The sequence below is a fragment of the Pipistrellus hanaki genome (genome assembly GCF_964339955.1).
Source record: "Pipistrellus hanaki genome assembly, chromosome: 21".
Lineage (NCBI taxonomy): Eukaryota > Metazoa > Chordata > Mammalia > Chiroptera > Vespertilionidae > Pipistrellus > Pipistrellus hanaki.
In genome coordinates this window covers 5533759-5558649 of record NC_140523.1, presented here as the reverse complement: position 1 = coordinate 5558649, position 24891 = coordinate 5533759, and the positions used below count along the sequence as shown (strand labels likewise).

At 49.1% G+C, this 24891-nt stretch overlaps 2 protein-coding genes across 6 annotated transcripts in view; one reads left to right on the top strand and one right to left on the bottom strand.

The window, feature by feature from the left end:
* RCCD1 (RCC1 domain containing 1) overlaps window positions 1–24891 on the top strand; it is a 62163-nt gene that overhangs the window by 27301 nt on the left and 9971 nt on the right. The window lies entirely within an intron of this gene.
* Window positions 4370–22920, bottom strand: PRC1 (protein regulator of cytokinesis 1). Of its 5 annotated transcripts, none has more exons than XM_084869133.1 (15): window positions 22772–22920; window positions 15139–15271; window positions 14894–15016; window positions 13549–13782; window positions 13300–13470; window positions 12500–12652; window positions 11294–11441; window positions 10379–10515; window positions 9987–10082; window positions 8804–8950; window positions 8599–8709; window positions 7634–7744; window positions 6648–6824; window positions 6289–6330; window positions 4370–4881 (listed from the first exon to the last, which is right to left on the bottom strand). In XM_084869133.1, exons 1-15 carry the CDS (start codon window positions 22780–22782, stop codon window positions 4810–4812), a joined length of 1866 nt encoding a protein of 621 aa, XP_084725259.1. In that variant the 5' UTR covers window positions 22783–22920; the 3' UTR covers window positions 4370–4809. The 5 variants fall into 5 exon arrangements, with proteins under 5 accessions (XP_084725259.1, XP_084725262.1, XP_084725260.1 ...); XM_084869136.1 differs by having other exon boundaries at window positions 6725–6824; window positions 22772–22919; XM_084869134.1 differs by lacking the exon at window positions 6289–6330.

Here is a 24891-nt window from a genome sequence, read left to right as displayed (position 1 = left end):
TTGACCTGAAAGAAACAGATACAGATACAGAACCTTCTTCAACTGAATCAGGAAGAACTGGAAAGTCTAAATAGACAGATCAGCAGTGAGGAAATTGAAGTAAAAAACAAAAACACATAAGAAATGTCCCCAGGCCCAGCCAATGCGGCTCAGTGGTTAAGTGTCAGCCCACGAACCAGGTCACAATTCCATTCCTGGTCGGAGCACAAGCGGGGCTGTGGGCTGGATCCTCGGTAGGGGGCGTGCAGGAGGCAGCTCCTCAAAGATTCTCCCTCTTCCCTGGCACAGACAGATTAGCACGGCCCCTCCTGTGCAGGGTGCCTCACAAACCCGGGAGGTGCCCTGTAATGAGCATTAATGGCACTGACATGCCCACACTGCCCACGGCAGCCTACAGATCCAACGCAGCCACACCCAATGCCAACGGCACATTTCACAGGCCTACAGCAACCACCACACACACTGCTATGCAACTGCTCCCTCGGGCTCCCCCAGCGCGGCTCTGCTCCACGCCCTGCCTGCACCCCCCCGCAAGCCCCGTGGCCCCCTCTTGTAATCACCGATCCTTTATAAATTAACGGTCAGGACACCGCCGCTGTTATTACAACTCCCTGCGCGTCCCCCGGCCTGCCGGGCCCTGTTCCCCTCAGCCCTCACACCCCCCTCTGAGGCAGTGCCACTGTCACCCCCACCTTACAGATGGGGAGCCCAGGCCCAGGGGGGACCTTAGGGCGTGGCCACGGTCACCCGTGGGCACCCGCTCCTGGAGGCGCTCGCTCAGAGCCCCCCAGGGCCACGAAGGGGAGCCTGGAGATGAGCAGCTGGGCCGCTGCGGGCAGTGCGGGCAGCTCCTGACCTTGGAGGGATGGAGGGGAGGGAGGTCACAGCTCAGAACATCCTCTGTGTCCTGGCCTGGGGCCCACATGCTTCGGGGCCACATGCAGTCCTACACGGCAGCAGGTCACGGCTCTCGTCACTGCAATAAGGCCCAACTCTGCCCCTGCCCCCCTCCTACCACACACACACACACACACACACACACACACACACACAAACACATGCATGCTGAGATTTCCAGTCTCTGCTTTGTCACATCACACCCCCTTCCTCATCTTCAAAAGAGTCAACAGATCTTGCCTGGCCAGTGTGGGTCAGTGATAGAGCATCAACTTATGAACCAGGAGGCCACGGTTCAAATCCCAGTCAGGGCACATGCCCAGGTTGCAGGCTCAATCCCAGGTGGGGGTCATGTGAAGGCAGCTGATCAATGAATCTCTCTCTCTATTGATGTTTCGAACTCCCTCTCCCTTCATCTCTGAAATCAAAATATATATATATATATATATATATATATATATATATATATATATATTCATTCCAAACCCCCCCTACCCCCAGAATAGTACCAAACACACTTTGTCTCTGTCTCTCTCTGTCTCTCTCTCTCTCTCTCTATATATATATATATGTGTGTGTGTACATGTTTTTAGGGAAAAATATACATACATACCTATGACAAAGTGTAATTTATAAATTAAGCACAGTAAGAGATTAGCAACAACACCTAACAATGAAATAAGAATTATAGCCCTAGCTGGTTTAGCTCAGTGGGTAAAGCATCGGCCTGCAGACTGAAGGGTCCCAGATTTGATTCCGGTCGAGGGCACACGCCCAGGCAGCCGATCCATGATTCTCTCTCCTCATGGATGTTTCTATCTCTCTCTCCCTCTTCCTTCCTCTCTGAAATCAATAAAAAAGATGTTATAAAAACAAAACTAAAACGCCACCTTAAACCGGCCCCATAAGAGGTTCCGGTGGTCCTTGAGATTCTAACCGTCACAGAGCTGGTGGCATCATGTTAAACTGTACGGCCACAGTAAGGAAAACAGCATGGTGCTGGAATAAAAACAGACCCATTCATCCACGGAACAGAATACAGAGCCCAGAAATAAACCCCACCTCTACGGCCAATTAATAAATGACAAAGAAGGCAAGAACATGCAATGGAGTAAAGACAGTCCCTTCAATAAATGGTGTTGGAAAATTGAACGAACATGCAAGAAAATGAAATGAGACCAACTTCTCACACCATACATAATAAACTCAAAGTGCATTAAAGCCCATGTGCGATCGAAACCATAAAGCTTTTGAAAAATGTAGGCAGTAAGAAAGTGCTCATTACATTTGCTTCATAACCAACAAGTCCAACCGTGTCCCTCCCCTTTAACTCCCTTCCCCGGCCCGCACTTCCCGTTCCTCCCGCCCAGCCTGCTGCATCCTCCAAGGACTTGTTTCTGACCCTTCTCGGCACCCACCCTCCCTGCCTCTGGGCCTTTGCACATGCGAAGATCGGTTTCTCTGCTTTCACTCTGCCCCACCCCGACCCTGTCTGTTCTCCACCCAAAAGCCATACTGATTCAGCACCATAAAGCAGACCATCTTTCTCCCTGCCTCAAAACCCAGCCCGAAGCCTGACCACGCCTGAGCCTGACCACCACCGAGCCCAGCCTCCTCTCAGATCTCATCGGTGCTCCTCTCTGTGCTGTGCTCCTCTCTGTGCCGTGCTCCTCACCGGGCTGTGCTCCAGGCACCAGCGGTCCCTCTGCCCACTGAGGGAAGCCAGCCACCCCCCCTCGGTCCCGGCTCGCTGTGCCCCTGCCTCCGACCCTCCCCCAGCTGCCTGCAGGGCCGGCTCCTTTCATGCCCCTAAGTGTCACCGCACTGGGCTGGCCTTCCCGAACCTCAGCTAACGCAGCTCCCGCCCCACGCAGGCGCCATTTTCCGCGCAGCACTCACCACCGCCTGGGGGCGCTCCTGCTGGTCTGAGCCGGACGGCAGGGACTGTGTGCGGATCTTCAGATGACGGATTCTGGGGTCAGCAGGTGCCTGTTGACTTGGTGGGTAAGTTGAATGTGCAGGCCAATGACAGACACACATGTACACAGGCTCACACTCACGGTTCCCTCTGACCCCCAAGGTGGCCGCTGTACCTCTTGCACACTCACCTCCTGCACTGAGAGGCCTAACGGTATAAACATGTCACCCCACAACACGGATAGGTGCACGCGCACACACACACACACACACACACACACGGTTTTCTGCAGCATCTTACATTCCCACCAGCAACACAGACCTGCCTTCCTTTGCCAGGATAGGCCTCACTGCACCATTATTTGTTCTTTTTTCCTAGTCTGCCCCCCGCCGCTCTGGCTTCTGCCCACTTCTATAGCTTCTGTAAGAACCCACTAATCCCAGGTCGCCACTGCGCCTCTTCGGGGATCACTTCCGAAGTTACAGAGATGGCTCACCACTCTACTGGACACCTGTAACTAACAATGCTCAATGTCAAATACAACTGAAACAGACAAATGATTTAAAAATAACACATTAAAACTAAACCTATACTTTTCATTTCTTTTAAAATAAAAAAGCCACACAGCTTCACCCTATAAAACCTACCGGTAGTCCTGTTTATGCCAAATACCGGTGAAACTACAAGTTTCCTAACGTTAACTCATCCTTTTATACCTCAAGACTTAGGCTTTTTTTCTCTCACAATCCTTTTTTGACCAGCCCTGGCCAGGTAGCCCCATTGGTTGCAGCTTCAATCATCCCAATACACCAACGTGGCTGGCTCAATCCCCAGTGGGGGCACATACAAGAATGCACAAATAGCCAAAACCGGTGTGGCTCAGTGGATAAAGCGTTGGCCTGCCGACTGAAGGGTCCGATTCCGGTCAAGGGCATGTACCTTGATTGCGGGCACATCCCCAGTGGGGGGTGTACAGGAGGCAGCTGATCGACATTTCTCTCCCATCGTTGTTTCTAACTCTCTATCCCTCTCCCTTCTTCTCTGTAAAAAATCAATAAGATATATTAAAAAAAAAAAAAAAAAAGAAAGCTGAAACTGGTTTAGCTCAGCGGTAGAGTGTCGGTCTGCGGACTGAAAGGTCCTGGGTTTGATTCCGGCCAGGGGCACGTACACTGGTTGCGGGCACATTCCCGGTGGGGGGTGTGCATGAGAGGCAGCTGGTCAATGTTTCTCTCTCATCGACATTTCTTGCTCTCTATCTCTCTCCCTTCCTCTCTGTAGAAAATCAATAAAATATATTTTTAAAAAAATTACACAAATAGGTGGAACCACAAATTGATGTTTCTCTATCAATCCCTTCTCGCGCCCCCCCCCAATAAAAACAGAAAACATTTTTAAGTCCTTTTTACCAGATGAAGAGATGCTCTTCACTTGCACATGCACAGAACACTCCGTATCACAAAAAGAAATCTCCGAGGAGAGGTAGAGACGTCCGCTTTCCAGACCAAAGCGACGAAAACCTTATTTGGGGAATTTGGAAAACACAACCTACCGTTTTTGTAATCTTGCAGCACACACATTGCTTTATTGTTAAAAATATATATTTCACAAGAGGACAAGTATACACAGACTAAGACAGCAGGCCCCCGCGGGCAGCCCGCGCCACCCTGGACGCCCGAGAACCATTTAGTGCTCTGACAGCGGCTGCGGGGGGGCAGGAATAAATAATAGTGCTTCGGCGAGAATCGTAGTGACCAGTAGGGTAGTAAGTAGCTCGGGATGGGGCCCCACTGGGTACAGCGCCCCAGGACTGACATGTGCAAACTTCTAGATCCCCAACAAAGTGTCTAAGGGCCCGCCAGGCCGTGATGGGCTTCAAGCCCTAAGCCAGGCCGTGGTAGCGGGCCGGCCAGGGTTTCCAGCACGCCCAGCGGGAGAGGAAGGAGAGCCGCCAGGCTAGGCACAGGAAGCCCCGGCTGGCTGGTCAGGGCGTCTTAGGGATGGATGTTGGTGGAATTGAGGATTCGGGACGTAGCGTCAGATTTGGAGGCCTTTGAAAGTTCTCGCTGTGGGAAAATAAGCACCGTCAGTGGCAATATCTTTCATGCATGCCCGCCCTCGTCAGCTTGGTTAGGTGTCAGCGTGAGGCCCGAGGGCCGCTTCTCTGCCCAGGTGAGAGCACAGGCTGTTAGGAACGGACGGGAGCACTCTGAGCGCCGTTCTATTAGTCACAGGCTAAGCATGTGACCCTCCCCGCAGCCAGTCCACCTGTTAAACCCCACGGAAGAGGGATCCCTCGGAGTTGCTGAGCTGGGTTGGCAACAAGCTCTGGCGCCTGAGGCCTTTATAAAACCAGGGCCAGACCACATATCTACCAATCCCTGGGGCTGAGGGCCGTGTAACCTGGTGATCTGATCTCATGCTGGAGCACATGGTACAGAGGAGGAGAGAGCACAGAGGACCTTGACAAGGTCAGGAGTTAGTAGAGGTTAGTCTGCTGGCTGCAGTGCTGCCCTCACTCACAGCCACCAAAACCACACGCACCTCCTGAGGCCTGACCACAGGAAGCAGGGACAGGTGCGCTCCGAGTGGGTGACATGGGGCTTGACTGAGCAAGCCCAAGAGAGACCCCAGAATTCAGCCAGCCAGAGCGCACCCAGGGAGAACCACAGCCATCATGTGACTTGAAAGAAGTGCCAGAACAGGAAGCTAACTCCAGGGCTCAGAGTGAGCTGTAGCCATGGACAACAGGGCCATTCTCCATCGCCCAGCAGGAAGCGAGCGGGCACCTGAGCCCGTAACCCCGAAGGGAGGGCAGCCCCATCCTCTCAGCAGGAAGACACTGAGAGAAGAGGGCACACCCCTTCTGGAAAGGGCACTGCAGGGAAGTGCTGGCAAATATGGAGGCCACAGGAGCCGAAGAGCATTCTGGGAAATGACTCTCCCTTTAGCAGCTCACTGGGATAGGAACAGGCAAAGGCGAGGAAATGGCGTGGGCCAGCCCAGAGCGGACAGAGGGGGCACCAGCCGGAGGTTAGTAAGGCACATGCTCCAGGAGAACATCACGTAGGCCGAGCACCTCGTTCTAAGCAGCACACAGCTGGGGCTCCCCTCCCAGGCCACGGGCTGCTGTTCCTTCCAGCACGTGGGGGCCTCTGGCGTCACCATGGGGACGGCGAAAGCTTCCTGTTGTAACGCGATACAAAAACTACGCCTGACTCTACGGGGGGCTGAGAATCCAATTCCGTCTGCACGAGGTTTCTTGTTAATCGGCAGGTTAGGGAGCAGGAATGAGCGGGGGCTGGTTACGCCGTCTGCCTCGGGAACGCCTGCCTCCTTTGTAAAAAGGCCTGTGGCTGCAGAGCTGACGCTCACTGGTTAGTGTAGCCCCGAGCCCAGATCGGAGTGAAGCCAGCAGATGACAGACCGGCTTGAGAAAGGGACGCGGGACATGCAGAGGTTGCCATACAGACCTGAAGCCCACCAGTGGAGCTGTCAGAGAGGGACGGATCCTTCTAAGGACAGAGAATTAAGACAGTTACCAAGAACTCCACCAAGAGAGCACCAGGGCAGGGATGCGAAGGGTCGCCTCCTGCAGCCAGGGAGTGGTATTTCTTAAGCAGAAGGATCCAGGTTACATGTCTGCTTGCTGCTGTCAACTTCCTACGCGCCCTCCTGGAACCGGCCCACCCCAGGCCACGGTCAAGGCGGGAAAGGGATTCTCAGCCTCCAAAACGCTGTCCCAGCTAAGAGCCTGGGCCCCGTGGGGAGACACCCACTGCCCCATCTGTGTGCTCCCAGAGACTGGCAGATACGAGAAAAGGTCAATTACCGCAAACTCAGAATAGGTGCTGGCAACAGAGCTAATGCTGGAGTTGTGCTGGAGGGGGGCCGAGCCGGGGTACCCACCGCTCAGCAGGCTGCCGTTGAGCTCCATGTTCTCCTTGTCGGCTCCGTACCGACCAGCACGGGGGTTCTTCTTCCCTGAGCAGGTGGCAGTGAGGACTGGCTGCGGGGAAAGGAGCGATCGGTATAGTACTCTTATAACGGCCACCCACACACACTCACAGACACACTCACACACTCACTATACCATCTTAATATCACTCATGTGTCGGTAATCCGATACAGCACTTCTGATGTAAAAAACAAACAATAAAAAAAGTCCTGCCCCAACTACTTGGCTCAGTGGTAGAGCGTCGGCCTGCAGACTGAAAGGTCCCGGGTTCGATTCCAGTCAAGGGCATGTGCCTAGGTTGCAGGCACATCCCCAGTAAGGGGTGTGTAAGAGGCAGCTGATCGATGATTCTCTCTCGTCGATGTTTCTAACTCTCTATCCCTCTCTCTTCCTCTCTGTAAAAAATCAATAAAATATATATTTAAAAACACACACACACAAACACACACAAAAAACTCCTAATGATTTTCAGAACACCTATCTTGGGCATCATCTGTAAAACACACTGCAGCACAGACTCCCCACGTGCTCCTTAAGAAGGGGACCTGACTGCCTACTGGCCCCGTGTCAGGGCTGATACCCATGTGCAGGGCCCGTGCTCAGCAGCCACGGAAGCCCTGGCTCTGACCTGAGCCTGTGAGCCCCCCAGCCCAGGGCTCCCCCGTGACACCAGGGGGGTCAGCCTGGCCACGCTCTTCTTTCTCTCATTCGGTTCTAGATGAACCAGCTTGCAGCTGCCACCTGCAGCATCTCAGTGATAACTGAGTCCGGGGTCTGAGAAACCGGATCCAGCAGGCAGGGTCCCGGATAAGCAGGCTGGGCTGGTGCTGGGGACGGGTCTGTACGCAGAACGCACTAACCTTGCTGCCAGAAGGCGGGAGTCGAGACACGGGGGAGCGGTAGATGGTTCCCCCAAAGGCAGGCCGGATGCTGCTGTTGGCTGTGGCATTGGACATGGTGGTGGTGTTCAGCTGAGAGAACAGAGAGGTTACTCATTCAGGTAACATGCTCAGCCATCCACCCCGACTCAGAGAAAGGAGCCTGGGCAGCACACTAACAAAGATGCGTTTCCATAAAGAGCTTTGAAGAAACTTGTGAAAAGTGTTCAAGGCCTATTTATGTATAGTACATGGAACTATAAAATGGCATAACCACCTGTTTCTAAAATTAGACAGACACCTATCATATGACCCAGCCCAGGAGAAAGGAAAGCACAGCTCCATACAGAGACTCAGACATAAATATTTATAGCAGCTTTGTCTGCAATAGCAAACAACCAGAAACAAGCCAAAATATTCACGGATAGGCGGATAGATAGGCCAACACGGTGAAGTCATACAGTAGATACTGCTCAACAACAGGAAGTATGACTTTCTGATGCATGCGACACCATGATCAATCTCTCCAAATTACGCTAAATGAAAGAAATTATGGGCCGAAATGGGTTTGGCTCAGTGGATAGAGCATCGGACTGCAGACTGAAGGGTCCCGGGTTCGATCCCGGTCAAGGGCATGTACCTTGGTTGCGGGCACATCCCCAGTAGGGGGTGTGCAGGAGGCAGCTGATGGATGTTTCTCTCTCATTGATGTTTCTAGCTCTCTATCCCTCTCCCTTCTTCTCTGTAAAAAAATCAGTAAAACAGATTTTTAAAAAAAGTAATAAAAAATTAAAATGTTTTTTATATATTGTAAATCTCAAATGGACTCAACGGAAAGTCTCCAAAGACCCTCCCCATCCCTGCAGCACAATCTGCCGGAGAGATGGCAGGAGCCAGCGTGGCCCGCCCTCCACCCGCCCCACCACCAGTGGCGGGGAGCCCCTTACCCTGCGCACTTTGCCCGGGGTGGTGGGCGTCATCCCGCGCCGCTTGTTGGGTGTCCTGGGCGTGCTGCCGTACAGCATCTCCGTCTCCGTCTGCTTCTTGTTCTTCAGTTGCTGTGACGGTCAGAGCGACAGTGACACATCTGGGGGGGCAGGTCCGGGCCGCTCACAGACCCCCCTTCCCTCTCCCCAAACGGGGCTCCCGTACCCGCTCCTGCTTGGCGCGCTCCTTCTCTAACCGATGCATCTCCCACTGCTCAGCCACGTACTCCATGAATTTCTGCCCGTGGACCTCAAATGCCGTCGAGTGTTCCTGTTCCCACATTTCAATCTGGGCCTTCAATTCCTCTTCCAGCTGAGACCAGACACAAGCACGTGTTATTTTATTTTTTTAATATATTTTATTGATTTTTTACAGAGAGGAAGGGAGAGGGAGAGGGATAGAGAGTTAGAAACATCGATGAGAGAGAAACATCGATCAGCTGCCTCTTGCACACTCCCCACTGGGGATGTGCCTGCAACCAAGGTACATGCCCTTGACTGGAATCAAACCTGGGACCTTTTAGTCCGCAGGTTGACTCTTTATCCACTAGGCCAAACTGGTTAGGGCTATTTTATTTTTTTTTTACAGAGAGGAATGGAGAGGAAAAGTTAGAAACATCTATGAATCATTGATCAGCTGCTTCCTGAACACTCCCCACTGGGGATGTGCCCGCAACTAAGGTACATGCCCTTGACCGGAACCTTTCAGTCCGCAGGCCGGCGCTCTATCCACTGAGCCACACCGGTCAGAGCCAAGCACGTGTTATTCACTTCAAACCTGAAGGAAATCATTTCCCCCTAAAAACGATCACTCCTTCTCCAGAGCACCAGGCTGGCTCGGGGAGCCGGGCCCACGTGGGGACATGTCAGAGCAGCTGAAATCAGAGGCGAGGGATGGCCTGTTCCCCACACACAGGCCCGGCGCTGCCGCGGGTTCTGGTGCTGAAAGTGAGGGACGGCGTGCAGTGAGGGCAGCACCCTCTGGGGCAGGCTGGGACCTGCCTCCTGCGAGCCGGGAAAAGTGGGCAAGCTACTCAAGTTCCCAGCGCCCCGTTTCCTCATCTGCAAAAAGGGGGAGCACTGGGAAATCATTCCTGGCCCTTCGTTCAGTAAATACTATTATTATTATTATTATTGTGTTATTATTGTTATTAAGATAGGGAAGACACTTGAGCCCACAGAACTTGCTCAGATAAAGAGCTTGCTCTGTGTTATCGGCTGAACGGACTGACATACAGCCAGTGTTCCTTATCCTTTGAAAGAGAAGCTTGGGGCAAATGATTCAAAGCGAAGAATCCACAAGAAGTGCGGTATTTTGTAGCCAAGCACCGAACCATTGCCACCGTTACCTTCGGGAGTGTTTTTTGGAGCCTGGCTCGCTGCTTCTCCTCCTTCAGAAGATTTCCTCCGCGATTTGTAAACCGACTGGGATCAGAGGCTTTTCTCTGTGGGAATACATTGGAATCAGAGTAAACCCTGGGACCCATCACTGCTGCTAGGACTCCTTGCTGTCAGACCCGGATGTAGATTATTAACCCATGGTACGCCATAAGCATCTGTAGACGCAAGTGGCAGACCTTCCCCACAGGCCTCACGCGTCTATAAAAAAACACACGTTTCCCTAAGGGATCTTCCCTAGGTCCGCAGGCCGATGCTCTATCCACTGAGCCAAACCGGCCAGGGCAAGGACATGCTTTAATACGTCATTGTCCTGAGGAAAACAGGGAAGTGAGGGCAGTACCTCAAACTCCAAGAAAAGCCTCCAGCTTTCCTCCCACTTCTGCACGCCTTCGAAGAGCTCTCTGTGGACCTCGAAGTAGTTTCTCAGCCGCACCACCTCCGCGTCGTGGGCCTGGAGCAGACCTTCTGTGTAGTCCTCTGCAAGACAGAAGCCCAGGAGGTTTCAAAAATCCCTCTAGCGTTTAGCATCTTACTTTCTAACCCCTCATCCCCTAAACTGGAACTAGATTATTCTTCACTATAGTAAAAATGCTCCATAAATAAGTATACAGTGGATAATAAAAATCGGGTTTGTCACCATGAGCCTGGAGGGACCACGGAGTAAGGACCTAACGTGGGGACTACAATGACTAAGATTTGCAAACCTCTGTGTCATCTCTTGCCTTGTCTTAGCTTTCTTTCATACCTTTCGTTTCCACCCTGCTCAGGAGTGGTGTGGGTCACAGAACATGTCCCCAATGTGGGATTTAGTAGGTAACTCATCTTTACACTCAGTTCAGGTCAGACTAGAATTCTGTGGGCTCCGGGGTCAGACTCGGTGGCCTTAAATGTGAGCTCTGCCCTTTACCCGCTGTGCCTCTGCTTCAAGTTGCTCAACATTTATGCACCTCTGTGTCCTCATCTCTTGACATGAGATTGAGATATTATTGCTAAGAGTTTGCCACTGCACCTGGCATACACCAAGCGCTGATAAACCTGAGTGTCACAACCACAGGCTACAGTGATAAGCTGCTTCAGAGATCAAGACATCCCTTATTACCCAGAAGCATCTGCAAGTGCTCACTGATGCAGGAATGGCAACTCATGGGGAAAGGCTTGAGAAGGCAGTTTTATCTGCTCAGCAGAGGAAACTTCCTGGTGACACCTGCACTTTACAAGTGTATGTAAATATGAAGGCCAGCGCTCCGGCACTGACCGTCATAGTACGCGGCGAACGCCTGCCTCTGCTCCTGGCTGTAGAAACACTGGTCCCAGTACTTGGCCAGCTCCACTCGTATCGCCTCAATCACTTTCTTCATGTTTTGCATTTTCAGTTCCTCCAAGCGATCCACTTCCAATTGCAGCTGAAACCCAGATATCTGGTCAAGGTGCTTGTTCTACATTACATTCAGAGCTTTGCAAAAATTTTCCATTTTTATTTATTTATTTTTGTTAATCCTCACCCAAGGGTATTTTTTTTTAAATATATTTTTATTGATTTCAGAGAGAAAGAGAGAGGGAGCGAGAGACAGAAACATCAATGATGAGTGAGAATTATTGACTGGCTGCCTCCTGCACACCTCCTAATGGGGATTGAGCCTGAAACCACGGCATGTGCCCTTGACTGGAATTGAACCTGGGACCCTTCAGTCAGCAGGCCGACCCTCTATCCACAGAGCCAAACTGGTTAGGGCCAAGGATCTTTTCCATCCTTTTTTTTTTTTTTAGGGAGAGTGAAAGGAAGAGGGAGAGTCAGAGAGAATCATCGATGGGAGAGAAACATCGATTGGGTTGCCTCCTGCATGAGCCCTGATGAGGCCCGGGCCGGGGAGGAGCCTACAACCAAGGTGCATGCTCTTGACCAGAATCGAACCGGGACCCTTTGGTTCGCAGGCCGACGCTCCATCTACTGAGCCAATCTGGCCAGGGCAAAATTTTCCTTTTTAAAAAAAATTACTGCACAAAATCACAGGGGTAAGTGGACACTCTCACAATGCTATCAAAGGAGCCAGAAACCTAAGAAAGGTACAGGAAGATAAAAGATAAGTGGGTTACTGCCACCTTTTTCTGATGCTTGCTTTAAAATAGACTTGCTTGCCCTGGCCAGTGTGTTTAGTGGTTAGAGTGTTAGCCTGTGCACCGAAGGGTCTCAGATTTGATTCCTGGTCAAAAGCAGGTGCCTGGGTTGCTGGTTTGATCCCCAGTCTGTCAGGGTGCATGTGAAGGCAACTAATTCATGTCTCTATCACATCAATGTTTCTCTCCCTCCCTTCTACTCTCTAAAAATCAATGGAGAAAATAGCCTCGGGTGAGGATTAACAACAACAAAAAGACTTGTTCAAGGCAGACATTGATAAAGACATGAGATCACACATAAAAATGCCTGCAGAGACTACGGACCCACACCCTATGGGTTTCCTACCGCTTTCTTAACTTTGGCCTTCGACCCAGTCATGGCCATGGCCTCAACAGCTTCTCTCTCTTCTTCGGGAATTTGCAGCCTGTCCCACAGCTCCCGGATCTGAGCCCGCAGCCCCTCACACACTTCTTCGTTCTGTGATTTCCGCACTTCCAGCTGTGGGAGGAGAGACAGTGGTTTCCGCGAAGGCAGCAGCCGGGGCCAGCCCTCTGGCCTCCCAGAAAGCACTATCTGGACCCCATGCAGGGTAAGTACTGTTATAAGACTGTGAAGAGGTGTTTTCATGACTTCTGAACACAAACTGTAAGTCTGTCATTTACAGCAGGATCTCACACCCCAAGAATTAGGATGCAAATTTTGAAATAAAAAATTTTTTCTAGTAGAGGGGGGTAATAGGGGGAAAAAAGAGGGACACCTGTAATAATCTCAACAATAAAGATTAAACATTTTTTTCAATTAAACACTAATTCAATGACTATTATTTCGTCCACCATTTCAATTTCATATTCTTAGAGCTACATATATATTTTTTGCTTTAAAAAATCATGTTTGTATGCATGGGGGGAGGGGTCAATGTTAAAATATGTACACAGATAATAATTTAATTTAAAAATAAATAAATAAATAATAAAATAATAAAAAATCATGTTTGTATATCATATACTATCTTCATTCTCCCTCCCTCATTCTCTTAACCTACACTGGGTCCTAAAATACACTGCAGGGGGAAAACTGTCCCTTTTTTTCCCAAATTGCTGGACACGACGGAGATGAGATTGCAGCCATGTTCCGAATACCATTACCTGCTGCAGCAACGTCTGTAGCGCCGCGATGTTTTCCAAAGACAGACAAAAGGCATCTTCGTCTTCGCACACCACGTCTCTCTCGAAGCTTGTGTCCGGGGTGTGATCTAACTCTTCCATACACAGTATGATCTGTCTTTTGATGGCGACAAACTCCTCACGCCGAGACGCCTGTGAAATCGAATGATCAGAGGACGCCCACAGGGACGTCAAACGGACTTTTAGGAAGGATGGAGGCGAGGGGGGTACCTTGGTCTCCCTCAGAGCGGCCAGATGCTGTCTGAACCGGTTCAGCTCCTCCAGGCTGGGAACAGCGTCGCCGTCGATGTCATAGGGCGGCGTGCAGAGCACTTCGCACAGCTCCTGATCCTGTTCCGTAAGCTGCTTCAGTTCCCGCTTCCTGTCCTTCTTCTGTTTGCGCATCAGCTCCACCTGAGTGCGCAGGTCTTTTTCTAGCTGCAAGATGGTTGGCTCGCCTTCCTCCTGCAGGAGAAGATGTACCATTGTTACAAGCTCCAAGTGCATTTCCTCAAAGGAAGAGTAGGACGACTTACAAATAAATCAGTCCATGGCACAGGATCATCTCTGCCTAACTTTTCCTGAGAGTTAAAAATAAAAAGTTGAGCCGAAACTGGTGTGGCTCAGAGGATAGAGCATCAGCCTGTGGACTGAAGGGTCCCGGGTTTGATTCCGGTCAAGGCATGTACCTTGGTTGCGGGCACATCCCCGGGAGGGGGTGTGCAAGAGGCAGCTGATGGATGACTCTCTCTCATCGATGTTTCTGACTCTCTGCCCCTCTCTCTTCCTCTCTGTGAAAAAATCAATAAAATATATTAAAAAAATAAAATAAAATAAAGAGTTGTAGTATATGCCTCACAGATTGATAGCAAGAGGAAGTGTTTTAGACTAAAGTACTGCCAACACTCATAGCGGATTCACCTCTGACAAGCTGCCCCTCAGGGGGCATCTCCGGACTCTGAGTGCCCAGGAGACTTGCAATCAGGGGAGCGATGGGCAGGGTCTTGTCCTGGGCCAACACCCTGCACCTGTCTCCATGGCCCCCTTTTCTCTAACTTCCCAAAGCAGCTCCCATGAGACTCTCTCCTATTCTATCCTAGGCCCTTCCTTGTTCTGCGGTCCCCAGCTTTAAGAAACAAACACTCAAAAAAAAGAAATTAGCTGCTTCATCTCTCAACGGGGCAGCTCTTTATGCCAGTAAAAACGACTGCTGGGCCCTAGCTGGTTTGGCTCAGTGGCTAGAGCGTCGGCCTGGGAACCGAAAGGTCCCAGGTTCCATTCTGATCAAGGGCACATGACCAGGTTGTGGGCTCGATCCCCAGTGGGGGACTTGCAGGACGCAGCCGATCCGTGATTCTCTCTCATCACGGGTGTTTCTCTCTCTCCCTCTTCCTTCCTCTCTGAAATCAATAAAAAATAAATAAACAAATAAAAAATGACTGCTGGAACTGGTTGGCTAGGCGGCACATTTCCCCTCTCAGCCCAGGACCACCCTGATCCAGAAACCCGCCACTGAGCCCCAAGGCAAAGCTCCTGCCTCCATCTCAGACCCAGACGGGAGCCCAGGCGCGTGTACCTGAAATGGCTCCACACGCAGCTCGCTGCACAGGACGGCCAGCTCCTTCTGACAGTTGCCGATGCTTTTGATGAGCCTCGCCTTCAGACTCTCCTCTTCGGCAATCATCATGTCCAGGAGGTCCTACCAGAGAGAAGACAGCCCCATAAAATCTGGAACTAAGGGGGGGGGGGGAAACCCCAAACAACAAGTAACACCAAAACACCAATCATGTCCTCCCGCAAAGGCACCAGCACGAAGCTCACCTTGATATGCTTGTGCACCACCTGAGTCCTCTGTAGCCGCTGGTCCTCGGGAATCCCGATCAGTTCCCATATCTCCCGAAGGTGGCTCAGGGCTTTCTGGAGACACAGTATGGAATCCTCGGCAATCACCTCACTGGAAAGCAAACGGGAGACCAGCTGCGTGAGCCACCACCTCTGACACACTAAGAGAACTATTTACCGCCCTGGCTGGTTTGCTCGGTGGTTAGAGCATTGCATCACAGACCAAAGAGCCTCGGGTTCAATTCCCCTTTATTCCCAGGCAAGGGTACAGTATGTATACCTCGGTTGAAGGCTGGATCCCTGGCCCTGGTCAGGGTGTGTGACTGGGAGGCAATCAAGTGGTGTTTCTCTTTCACATCAGTGTTTTTCTCCCTCCCTCCTCCTCTCCATTCTCTCTCTCAGGGGGGAGGAGGGGGACTGTCCTGCACTAGAGACTGAGGTGCAGAGCAAGCATGTCAAACTCTCAGCCCACAGGTTGCATGCCTCATTTGACCCGTTAGCCCAGGGGTCCTCAAACTTTTTAAAATGGGGGCCAGATCACGGTCCCTCAGAGAGCTGGAGGGCCGGACTATATGAACTACTAATCCCTACTGTAACACCTTGGCTGCGCTCACTGCCCAAAAAACCTGGCGGGCAGGATCAGACTCCCCTGGGGGCTGCATGTGGCCCGCGGGCCGTAGTTTGAAGACCCCTGCGTTAGCCTTTGAGTTTGACATGCTTAGGATCTATCTAATACATAGGCACAAACCCCAAGCAGAAAGCCACATGGAGACAAAGAAACAACCCCCAAAAGAAAGAGAATTCTCCAGAAGAAGAGATAAATGAAGCAGAGATAAGAAATTTATCTGAATCAGAGTTCAGAATAATGATGGTAAAAATGCTCAACAGCATGAAAAAAGATATACTGGCAGTAACAATGAAAAAAGTACAGTTTGAGATAAAGATTAACATAACAAATAAAGAACACATTGGAAGGAATATACAGCAGATTAGGGGAAGCTGAGGATCAAATGAGTGAATTAGAAGACAGAGTTGAAAATATTACTCAATCAGAGAACCAAGAAGAAGAAAACAGGAGAGCTTAAGGGAGCTGTGGGACAATGAAATGTAACAATATTAGAATAGCAGGCATGCCAGAAGAGGCAGAAAGGGAGACAGACAGAGAGAAGGTGTTTGAAGGAATAATGGCAGAAAACCTGCCTAACCTGGTAAAGGAAAAAGTCACATTAGTGCAGGAGGCACAGAGAACCCTAAACAAGAAGAACCCAAACAGGCGCACGCCCAGACACATCATAATTCAAATCCAAAAAGTAAAGACAAGAGCATCTAAAAGGCAGCAAGAGAAAACTGTTACCTACAAAGGAGTTCCCATAAGGCTGACACCAAACACACAAACTCACCAGAAACTCAATAGGCCAGAAGGAAATGGCATGAAGTACTCAACATAAGGGAAAGCAAGGATCTGAGACCAAGATTACTATACCCAGCAAGGCTATCATTCAAAATAGACAGTCAAATAAAGAACTTCCCAGACAAAAAAAGGTTAAAGGAGTTCATCACCACCAAGCCAGCATTACAAGAAATGCTGGAAGGATTGCTGTAATGAGAACACAGAGAGAAACCTAGCCATACAGAATTAAAGCAACAATAAGTAAGTACCTCTCAAAAATAAACCTAAGTGTAAACGGATTACATGCTCCAATCAAAAGGTGTAGGGTAGCTGAGTAGATACAAAAACATGACACAACTATATGCTGTCTCCAAGAGACATACCTCGAAACAAAAGACACTCGCAGGATGAGAGTGAAGGGATAGGAAATTTGTTTCCATGCAAATGGAAAAGAAAGAAAAGCTGGAGTAGCAATACTCATATCTGACAAAATAGACTTTAAAATAAAGGCCATCACTTTAAAATAAAGAGACAACAAAGGTCACTACATAATACTAAAGGGATCCATCCAACAAGAGGATATAACCCTGGTAAATACATATGCACCCAATGGAGGCGCGCCTAAATATATATATATTAAAAAAAAAAAAAACAACTTCTAGAGGACTTTAACGGAGAAATTGACAACAATACAGTCATAGTAGGAGACTTTTAACACCCTTCTGACTTCACTGGATAGATCTTCCAGACAAAAACTTGACAAGAAAACAGCGACTCTAAATGACACACTGCATCAGATGGATTTAATTGACATTTATAGAACATTTCATCCCAATGCAGCAGAATATACATTCTTCTCAAGAGCACATGGATCATTCACAAAGATTGACCTCATGTTAGAACACAAAACAAGCCTCTATAAGTTCAAGATGGTATCACAGTAGAATAAAATCAACTACAGTAAAAACGCCTCAAAGCATCTAAAACATGGAGACTAAACAGCATGTTTATTAAACAATGAATGGTTACCAATGAGATCAAGAAAAAGTAAAAAACTTCCTAAAAACAAATGAAAATGGAACACATAACAACTCCAACTCTCTGGGCCACAGCAAAAGCAGCCCTCTGAGGGAAGTTCATAGCACTACAGGAATTCCTCAAAACAAACAAACAGGCAATAAACTATTTAACCCTACAACTTAAAGAATAGAAAGAGAATAATAAGAAAAGCCCAGAGCAAGTAGAAGGAAGGAAATAGTAAAGATTCGAGCAGAAATAAGTACCAAAGAGACTAAAAATAAAAATCCATGAAACCAAGGGCTGGTTCTTTGAAAGGATAAACCATTAGCCAGCCTCATCAAGAAACAGAAAGAGAGGACCCAAATAAATAAAATCAGAAAATGAAGTGGAGAAGTAACCACTGACCCACAGAAATCCAAAGGACTATAAGCAAACACTATGAACAACTATATGCCAACAGGGTGGACAATGTGGACAAAAATACAATCTTCCAAAACTCAATCATGAAGAATAAAAAAACCCTGAATAGGCCAGTAACAACTGAGGAAATAGAAGCAGAAATCAAAAAACTCCACCAAACAAAAGCCCAGGTCCGGACAGCTTCATGGGGGAAGTTTTACCAAACATTCAAAGAACTAACACTTATACTCCTCAAACTATTTCAGAAAATCCAAGAGGAAGAAGGAACACTCCAAACTCTTTTTATGAGGCCAGCATTATCCTAATTTCAAAACCAGATAAAGACACTCCAAAGAAAGAATTACGGCCAATATCTCTAATGCTAAAATCCTTAACAAAACATTAGCAAATCGCATCCAGCAATATATTAAGGTCATACACCATGATCAAGTGGGATTTATTCCAAGGGTGCAAGGCTGGTACAATATTTGCAAATCAATAAACGTGATGCATCACATAAACAAATTGAAAGACAAAAATCACATGATCATGTCAATAGATGCAGAAAAAGCATTCGGCAAAATCCAACACCCATTTCAGCAAAGTGGGAACACAGGGAGCATAGAGCAACACGATAAAGGCCATATATGACAAATTTACAGCCAACATCATACTCAATGGGCAAAAACTAAAACCATTCCCTCTAGAACAGGAACAAGAAGAGATCCCCACTCCTGTTTGACATTATATTGGAAGTGCTAGACATAGCGATCAGATAAGAAGAAGAAATAAAAGGAATCCGAGTTGGAAAAGAAGTAAAACTGTCATTAATCGCAGATGACATGACATTGTACATAGAAAACCCCAAAGACTCCATCAAAAAATTACTAGACTTAAATAAATGAATTCAGCAATGTAGCAGGATACAAAATTAACACCCAGAACTCTATGGCTTTTTTACACACCAATAATGAAATCACAGGAAGGGAAACTAAAAAAAAAAAATTTTTTAAGTCCCATTTACCGTTGAAACAAAAAAATTAAGATACCCAAGAATAAACTTAACAAAGGAGGTAAAAGAACTGTTTTTGGAAAACTATAGGACGTTAAAAAAAGATAGAGGAAGACATAAACAAATGGAAGATTATAAAGTGTTCATGGGTTGGTAGAATCAACGTCATTAAAATGTTATTGCTACCCAAAGCAACCTATAAATTCAGTGCAATCCCCATTAAGATATGTTGGAAACTGAGCATTGTCCCACTAGCAGAAAGGAGTGGACAAGGAACGGGAAAGCTGGTTAATCTTGGAAGCTCTGAAAGGTCACTGTTTAGCTGAGACATTTGTAGCCGAAGCAGAGTCCTGTGTAAATTCTTACTGATTGACTATCATTGGAATTGCCTGCCTAAAGGCTATGGGTGTATCCCATAATCTTAATAAAAGGGATGGCAAGGCCAGAGTGGGTTGTAGGGATGTAGTCCTCTCTTGGGCTTCCATCTGACCCTAAATCCCCAAAATAATACATTTCTAGTTTCTCTCATTTGTGTGCGGCCTCCTTCAGAACGCAAACCGTGACCCTGAACCCTGAACCCTAAACCACGCGGGACGTGAAAGGGTTCCCACAAGATACCAATGCAATATTTCACAGATCTAGAACCAACTCTCCAAAAGTTCATCTGGAATAAAAAAATACCCTGACTAGCCGAAGCAATCCTGAGACAGAACAAAGTTGGAGGAATCTCAATACCAGATATTAAGCTATCTTACAAAGTCACTGTTTTCAAAACTGCCTGGTACTGGCACAAGAACAGACATATAGACCAAATGGAACACATCAGAGAACCCAGAAACCGACCAAAGCCATTACACTCAATTATTATTTGACAAAGGAGCATTCAATGGAGGCAAGATAGTCTCTTCCTTGCCCTAACAGGTTTAGCTCAGTGGATAGAGCGTTAGCCTCCGGACTCACGGGCCCCAGGTTCGATTCCGATCTAGGGCATGAACCTTGGTTGCCAGCACATCCCTAGTAGAGTGTGTGCAGGAGGCAGCTAGCTGATCAATATTTCTCTCTCATGGATGTTTCTAACTCTCTATCCCTCTTCCTTCCTCTCTGTAAAAAAAATCAATAAAATATATATATTTTTAAAAAGATAAGTCTCTTCCATAAATGAAGTTGGGAAAATTGGACACATGCAAAAAAAAAAAGAAAAAAAAATTGAAACTAGATCACTAACTTACACCATACACAAAAATAAACTCAAAATACATAAAGGACTTAAATGTAAATAAAGGACTTAAATGTAAATCAGGAAACCATAAAAACCTTAGAAGAATCCATAGGCATTCAGACATATGTCGTAGCAATAACTTTACATACAGCTCCTAAGGCAAGGGAAACTAAGGAGAAAATAAACAAATGGGACTACATCAAAATAAAACGCTTCTGCACAGCAAAGAAACCATCAACAAAACAACAAGAAAGCCTACGGCGAGGGGAGAACACTTTTGCCAATGTTATATCCGATAAGGGTTTAATCTCCAATATTTATAGGGAACTCATACAACTTGAAAGATTAACAACCTGATAAAAATATGGGCAAAGAACTTAGACACTTTGCAAAAGAGGACATACAGAAGGCCAAGAGACATATGCAAACATGCTCGAAGTCACTAATCATCTGAGAGAGGCAAATCAAAATGACAATGAAATGACACCTGTCAAAACGGCTATCAGCAAACAAACGCCAGGTGCTGGCGAGGATGCGGAGAAAAAGGAAGCCTGGTGCACTGTGGTGGGCATGCAGACTGGCGCGGCCACTTGTGGGAAAACAGTACGGACTTCCTTAAAACAATTCAAGACGGAACTCCCGTGTGACCCAGTAATTCCACTTCTAGGAATGTATCCCCAAAAATTAGAAACACAAATCAGAAAGGACATACACACCCCTATGTTCATAGGGGGCTGCCCAGCCCAGGGAGGCAGGGGAGGAAGGAGAGAGGGTGTGAGCAGCACCTGGTGAGAAGCAGGTGGTTTGGGGCATCGGGGCCGACCAGCCCCATCCATTGGCCACACCTGCTGCTGCCGCTGGTCAGAGAGATGGGGCTCTGGCCCCTTCAAGGCTGGGGGAGGCCTCGCAGGCCCCTTCAAGCAGGGGTCCTCAAACTTTTTAAAGTGGGGGCCAGATCACGGTCCCTCAGAGAGCTGGAGGGCCGGACTATATGAACTACTAATTCCTACTGTAACACCTCGGCTGCGCTCACTGCCCAAAAAACCTGGCGGGCCGGATCAGACTCCTCTGCGGGCCGCATGTGGCCCGCGGGCCGTAGTTTGAAGACCCCAGTGGGAAGCCGGGAAAGAAGGAACACCCCCTCATCCCCCACACACACCCACAGCAGGAGCCCAGGGAGCAGTATCCCCGCTGCAGGGGCAGAGGCGGCCAAGTGGGAGGTCAGCTCGCGGGAGAGCAGGTGAACGGGAGAGCAGGTGAACGGTCGCACCTGGGTGAGAGGCGTGGCTGGGAAGCGAGACCAAAGGAGAGCAGCCCCCCCTCCCGGGCCCCTGCAGCCACTGCCGCGCTGGGTGCCAGGCGCTGGGTGCCAGGCGGTGCCCGGAGTGGCCTGCGGGGCTGGGCGCTGAGGCCCGGACCGCGCCGCCCCCCCCCCCCCCCTCCGCCCACAACCCATGGGACATCCCCTGGGAGCACAGCCAGCGCCCAGAACATCGGGCTCGGAGCCCCAAGGAGGGGACCGGCTTACTTTAATATCAAATTATCGTGTAACTTTCATTTTATTTATTTATGCATTTTAAAGTCCACCTTTCTAAATTAGCCTTATGCATGTCTTATTGAAATATATATATATATATATATATATATATATACATATATACACACACATATACCTTTTTAAATTAGCCTTATCCATGTCTTATGAAATATATATATATAAAACTTTTAAAATTAGCCTTATCCATGTCTTCTTATTGAAGTAATAAGACATGGATAAGGCTAATTTTAAAAAGTTTTATATATATATATATATATATATATATATACACACACACACACACACACACACACACACACTTCAATAAGAAGACATCGATAAGGCTAATTTAAAAAGTTACATATATTTTTATTCATATATATATATAAATTTAAAATTATATATATAATTTCAGAGAGGAAGGGAGAGGGAGAAAGAGAGAAACATCCATGAAGACAGACCATCACTGACCGGCTGCCTCCTGCACGCCCCGCACTGGGGAGGGATCCAGCCCGCACCCCAGCAGGTGCCCTTGGCCGGGGAATCGAACCCGGGACCAGTGCCCAGGCCGACGCCCTACTATCCGCCCAGCCAAACCGGCGAGGGCGGGGTACCTTTATCTTAAAAGGCGAGAAGCCACGTTCCCCTCCGGCCCCAAGTCACAGGCTGGTCCATGACGGGGTGACGCGGAGGGTCCCGACCCCCAGCCGGGCCTCCTCCCCCGGCGCCGAGTCGTTAAAACGACCGGAAGGGGAACCCCACACGGAGTTTCCTTCACTTGCGGGGACCCCCAAGCTCCCTTTCCGTTCAAGTCCGACGAAACGGAGCCCGAGGAACGGAGACAACACGGGCGTCCGGGTCCGGGGTGGCCTCCGCCCCGCCGGGGCCGCTCCCCGCCCGTCGCCCGCCGCCGCCGGCCCTGCCCCGCCGCGCCCCGGCCTCACCCGAGCGCGGGCCGAGGTGACACCCTCTGAAGGCCCCCCACCGGCCCCGCACCCGGGACGGGCGTCCCCGACTCCCCCCCACAGCCCGCACCTTCTCCTCATGATGGAAGTCTCCCGGTCACCGGACGGAAGGCGAGGTTCCCCGACCGACTCCACCCGGAACCGAGCGCCGCGACCCGCTCCAGACACCGGCTCGCACGGGATCTGCCAACTTCGCGAGCCGTTAGGCACCCGCGGGATTTCAAACCAAGCACCGTGGCGGGAACGGGCCTGCGATTGGTGCTCCGGCCTGTCGCTCCTCGCGAAAACCCGCCCCCACGCCCCCAGCGGAGTGTCGCGAGAGCTGCAGGGATGCGGAGCTTGGGTTCGCCTCCTCCAGCGCGATCGGCCACGCCCGAGGGCGGGACGCTTTTTCCTCGCTCGGCCACTGGGGGCGCTCTGAAGTAGCCGGCCCCGCCCCAAACCTGGGGCGGTTTTGTTTTGAATTTTTTTTGTTTAATCCTCACCACAGGATATTTTTTAAAATTGATTTTTAAAGGGGACAAATGCAATACTTTCAACCACAAAGATTGAATTAAAAATAAATTGATTTTTTGCCCTGGCTGGTTTGGCTCAGTGTATAGACAGAGCGTCAGCCAGTGGACTTAGGGGTCGCGGGTTCGATTCCAGCCAGGGGCGCATGCCTGAGTTGCAGGCTCGATCCCCAGTGGGGGATGTGCAGGAGGCAGCTGGTCAGTGATTCTCTCTCATCATTGATGTTTCCGCCTCTCTCTCCCTCTCCCTTCCTCTGAAATCAATAAAGAAATATATTTTAAAAAGAAAAATAATAAATTGATTTTTAGAGAGAAGGGAAACAGCTCAAATAGGGCACCGGACAGGGGATCAAACCTGCATTCTAGGCTGTGCCCTGACCGTGAATGGAACCCACCCACAACCTTTTGGTGTATCACGCAAGCTCTAACGAACTGAGCCACCGACCAGAGTGGTTTTTTATTTATATTTATTGAGAGCTAGAGAAACGTGGATTCATTCATAGCTGTGCATTCATTGGTAGCTTCTTGTGTGTGCCCTAAACAGAGATCCAACCACGCCCTGGCATATGGGGGCTAAGCTCTAACCAACTGAGATGCCAACCAGGGCTCCCTGCAGGTTTGATTCCAAGTGCATCAGCGAGCCGACTGCCCATGCGCTGCCCATGCGCTGCCCATAAACGCTTCCCTCCCACAGCAGCTGGGTGTGGCCGGAGCCCGTTACTAGAAAGGGCTGGTGCCTTGCTTTCCTAGTTCCTCTGAGCAGCGAGCCTGGGAACTGATCTTTGGAGGCAATATTCCCCGGATGTAGGAAAAAGTGCCCTAAAGGACAGGGAACACTGCTAAAGGGCCAGGAACTTTCTAGACCAGTGATCCCCTTTAATAACCACAATTCCATTCAGTGAATATGATCCCCATTTCACAAAGCCAGGGAACTGTCTCAAAAAGGTTTATCAGCCAGGACCGGTTTGGCTCAGTGGATAGAGCCAAAGGAACTAGGTTCGATTCCAGCCAAGGGCATGTACCTTGGTTGCGGGCACATCCCCGGTGGGGTGTGTGCAAGAGGCAGCTGATCGATGATTCTCTCTCATCAATGTTTCTAACTCTCTATCCCTCTCTCTTCCTCTCTGTGAAAAATCAATAAAATAAAAAAAAAAAGGTTTATCAATCACTTTTCATCAGTGATTTTTGGTTGCACAATATCCTGGCATGTGGATATCTCATAATTCAACTATTTTGTATTGATGGGTACTTAAATGGCAATTTTTACAAATAAATGTCTTCAGACATAAATCTTTGCATCATGTATTATTCTAAGGTTGACTCCTACAAGTGTAACTACCGAACGCTCTTTCCAGAGAGATTTAGCTATTCACTAGAGGTCCAGTGAATGAAATTTGTGCACAGGTAGGGTCCCTAGGCCTGGCCAATGATCAGGGCCCAGCCGGGGCCTTTCTTTGTTCAGGGCCCAGCCGGGGCCTTTCTTTGTTCCGCCCCATAGAAGGCGCTCAAACTCCTGGTCGGTAGAAATCCCGAGGGGATAATTTGCATATTAGCCTTTTATTATATAGCCGCGGTCCGCAAACTCATTAGTCCACAGAGCCAAATACTAACAGGACAACGATTGAAATGTCTTTGGAGAGCCACGTTTTTTAACCTTAAACTTCTTCTAACGCCACTT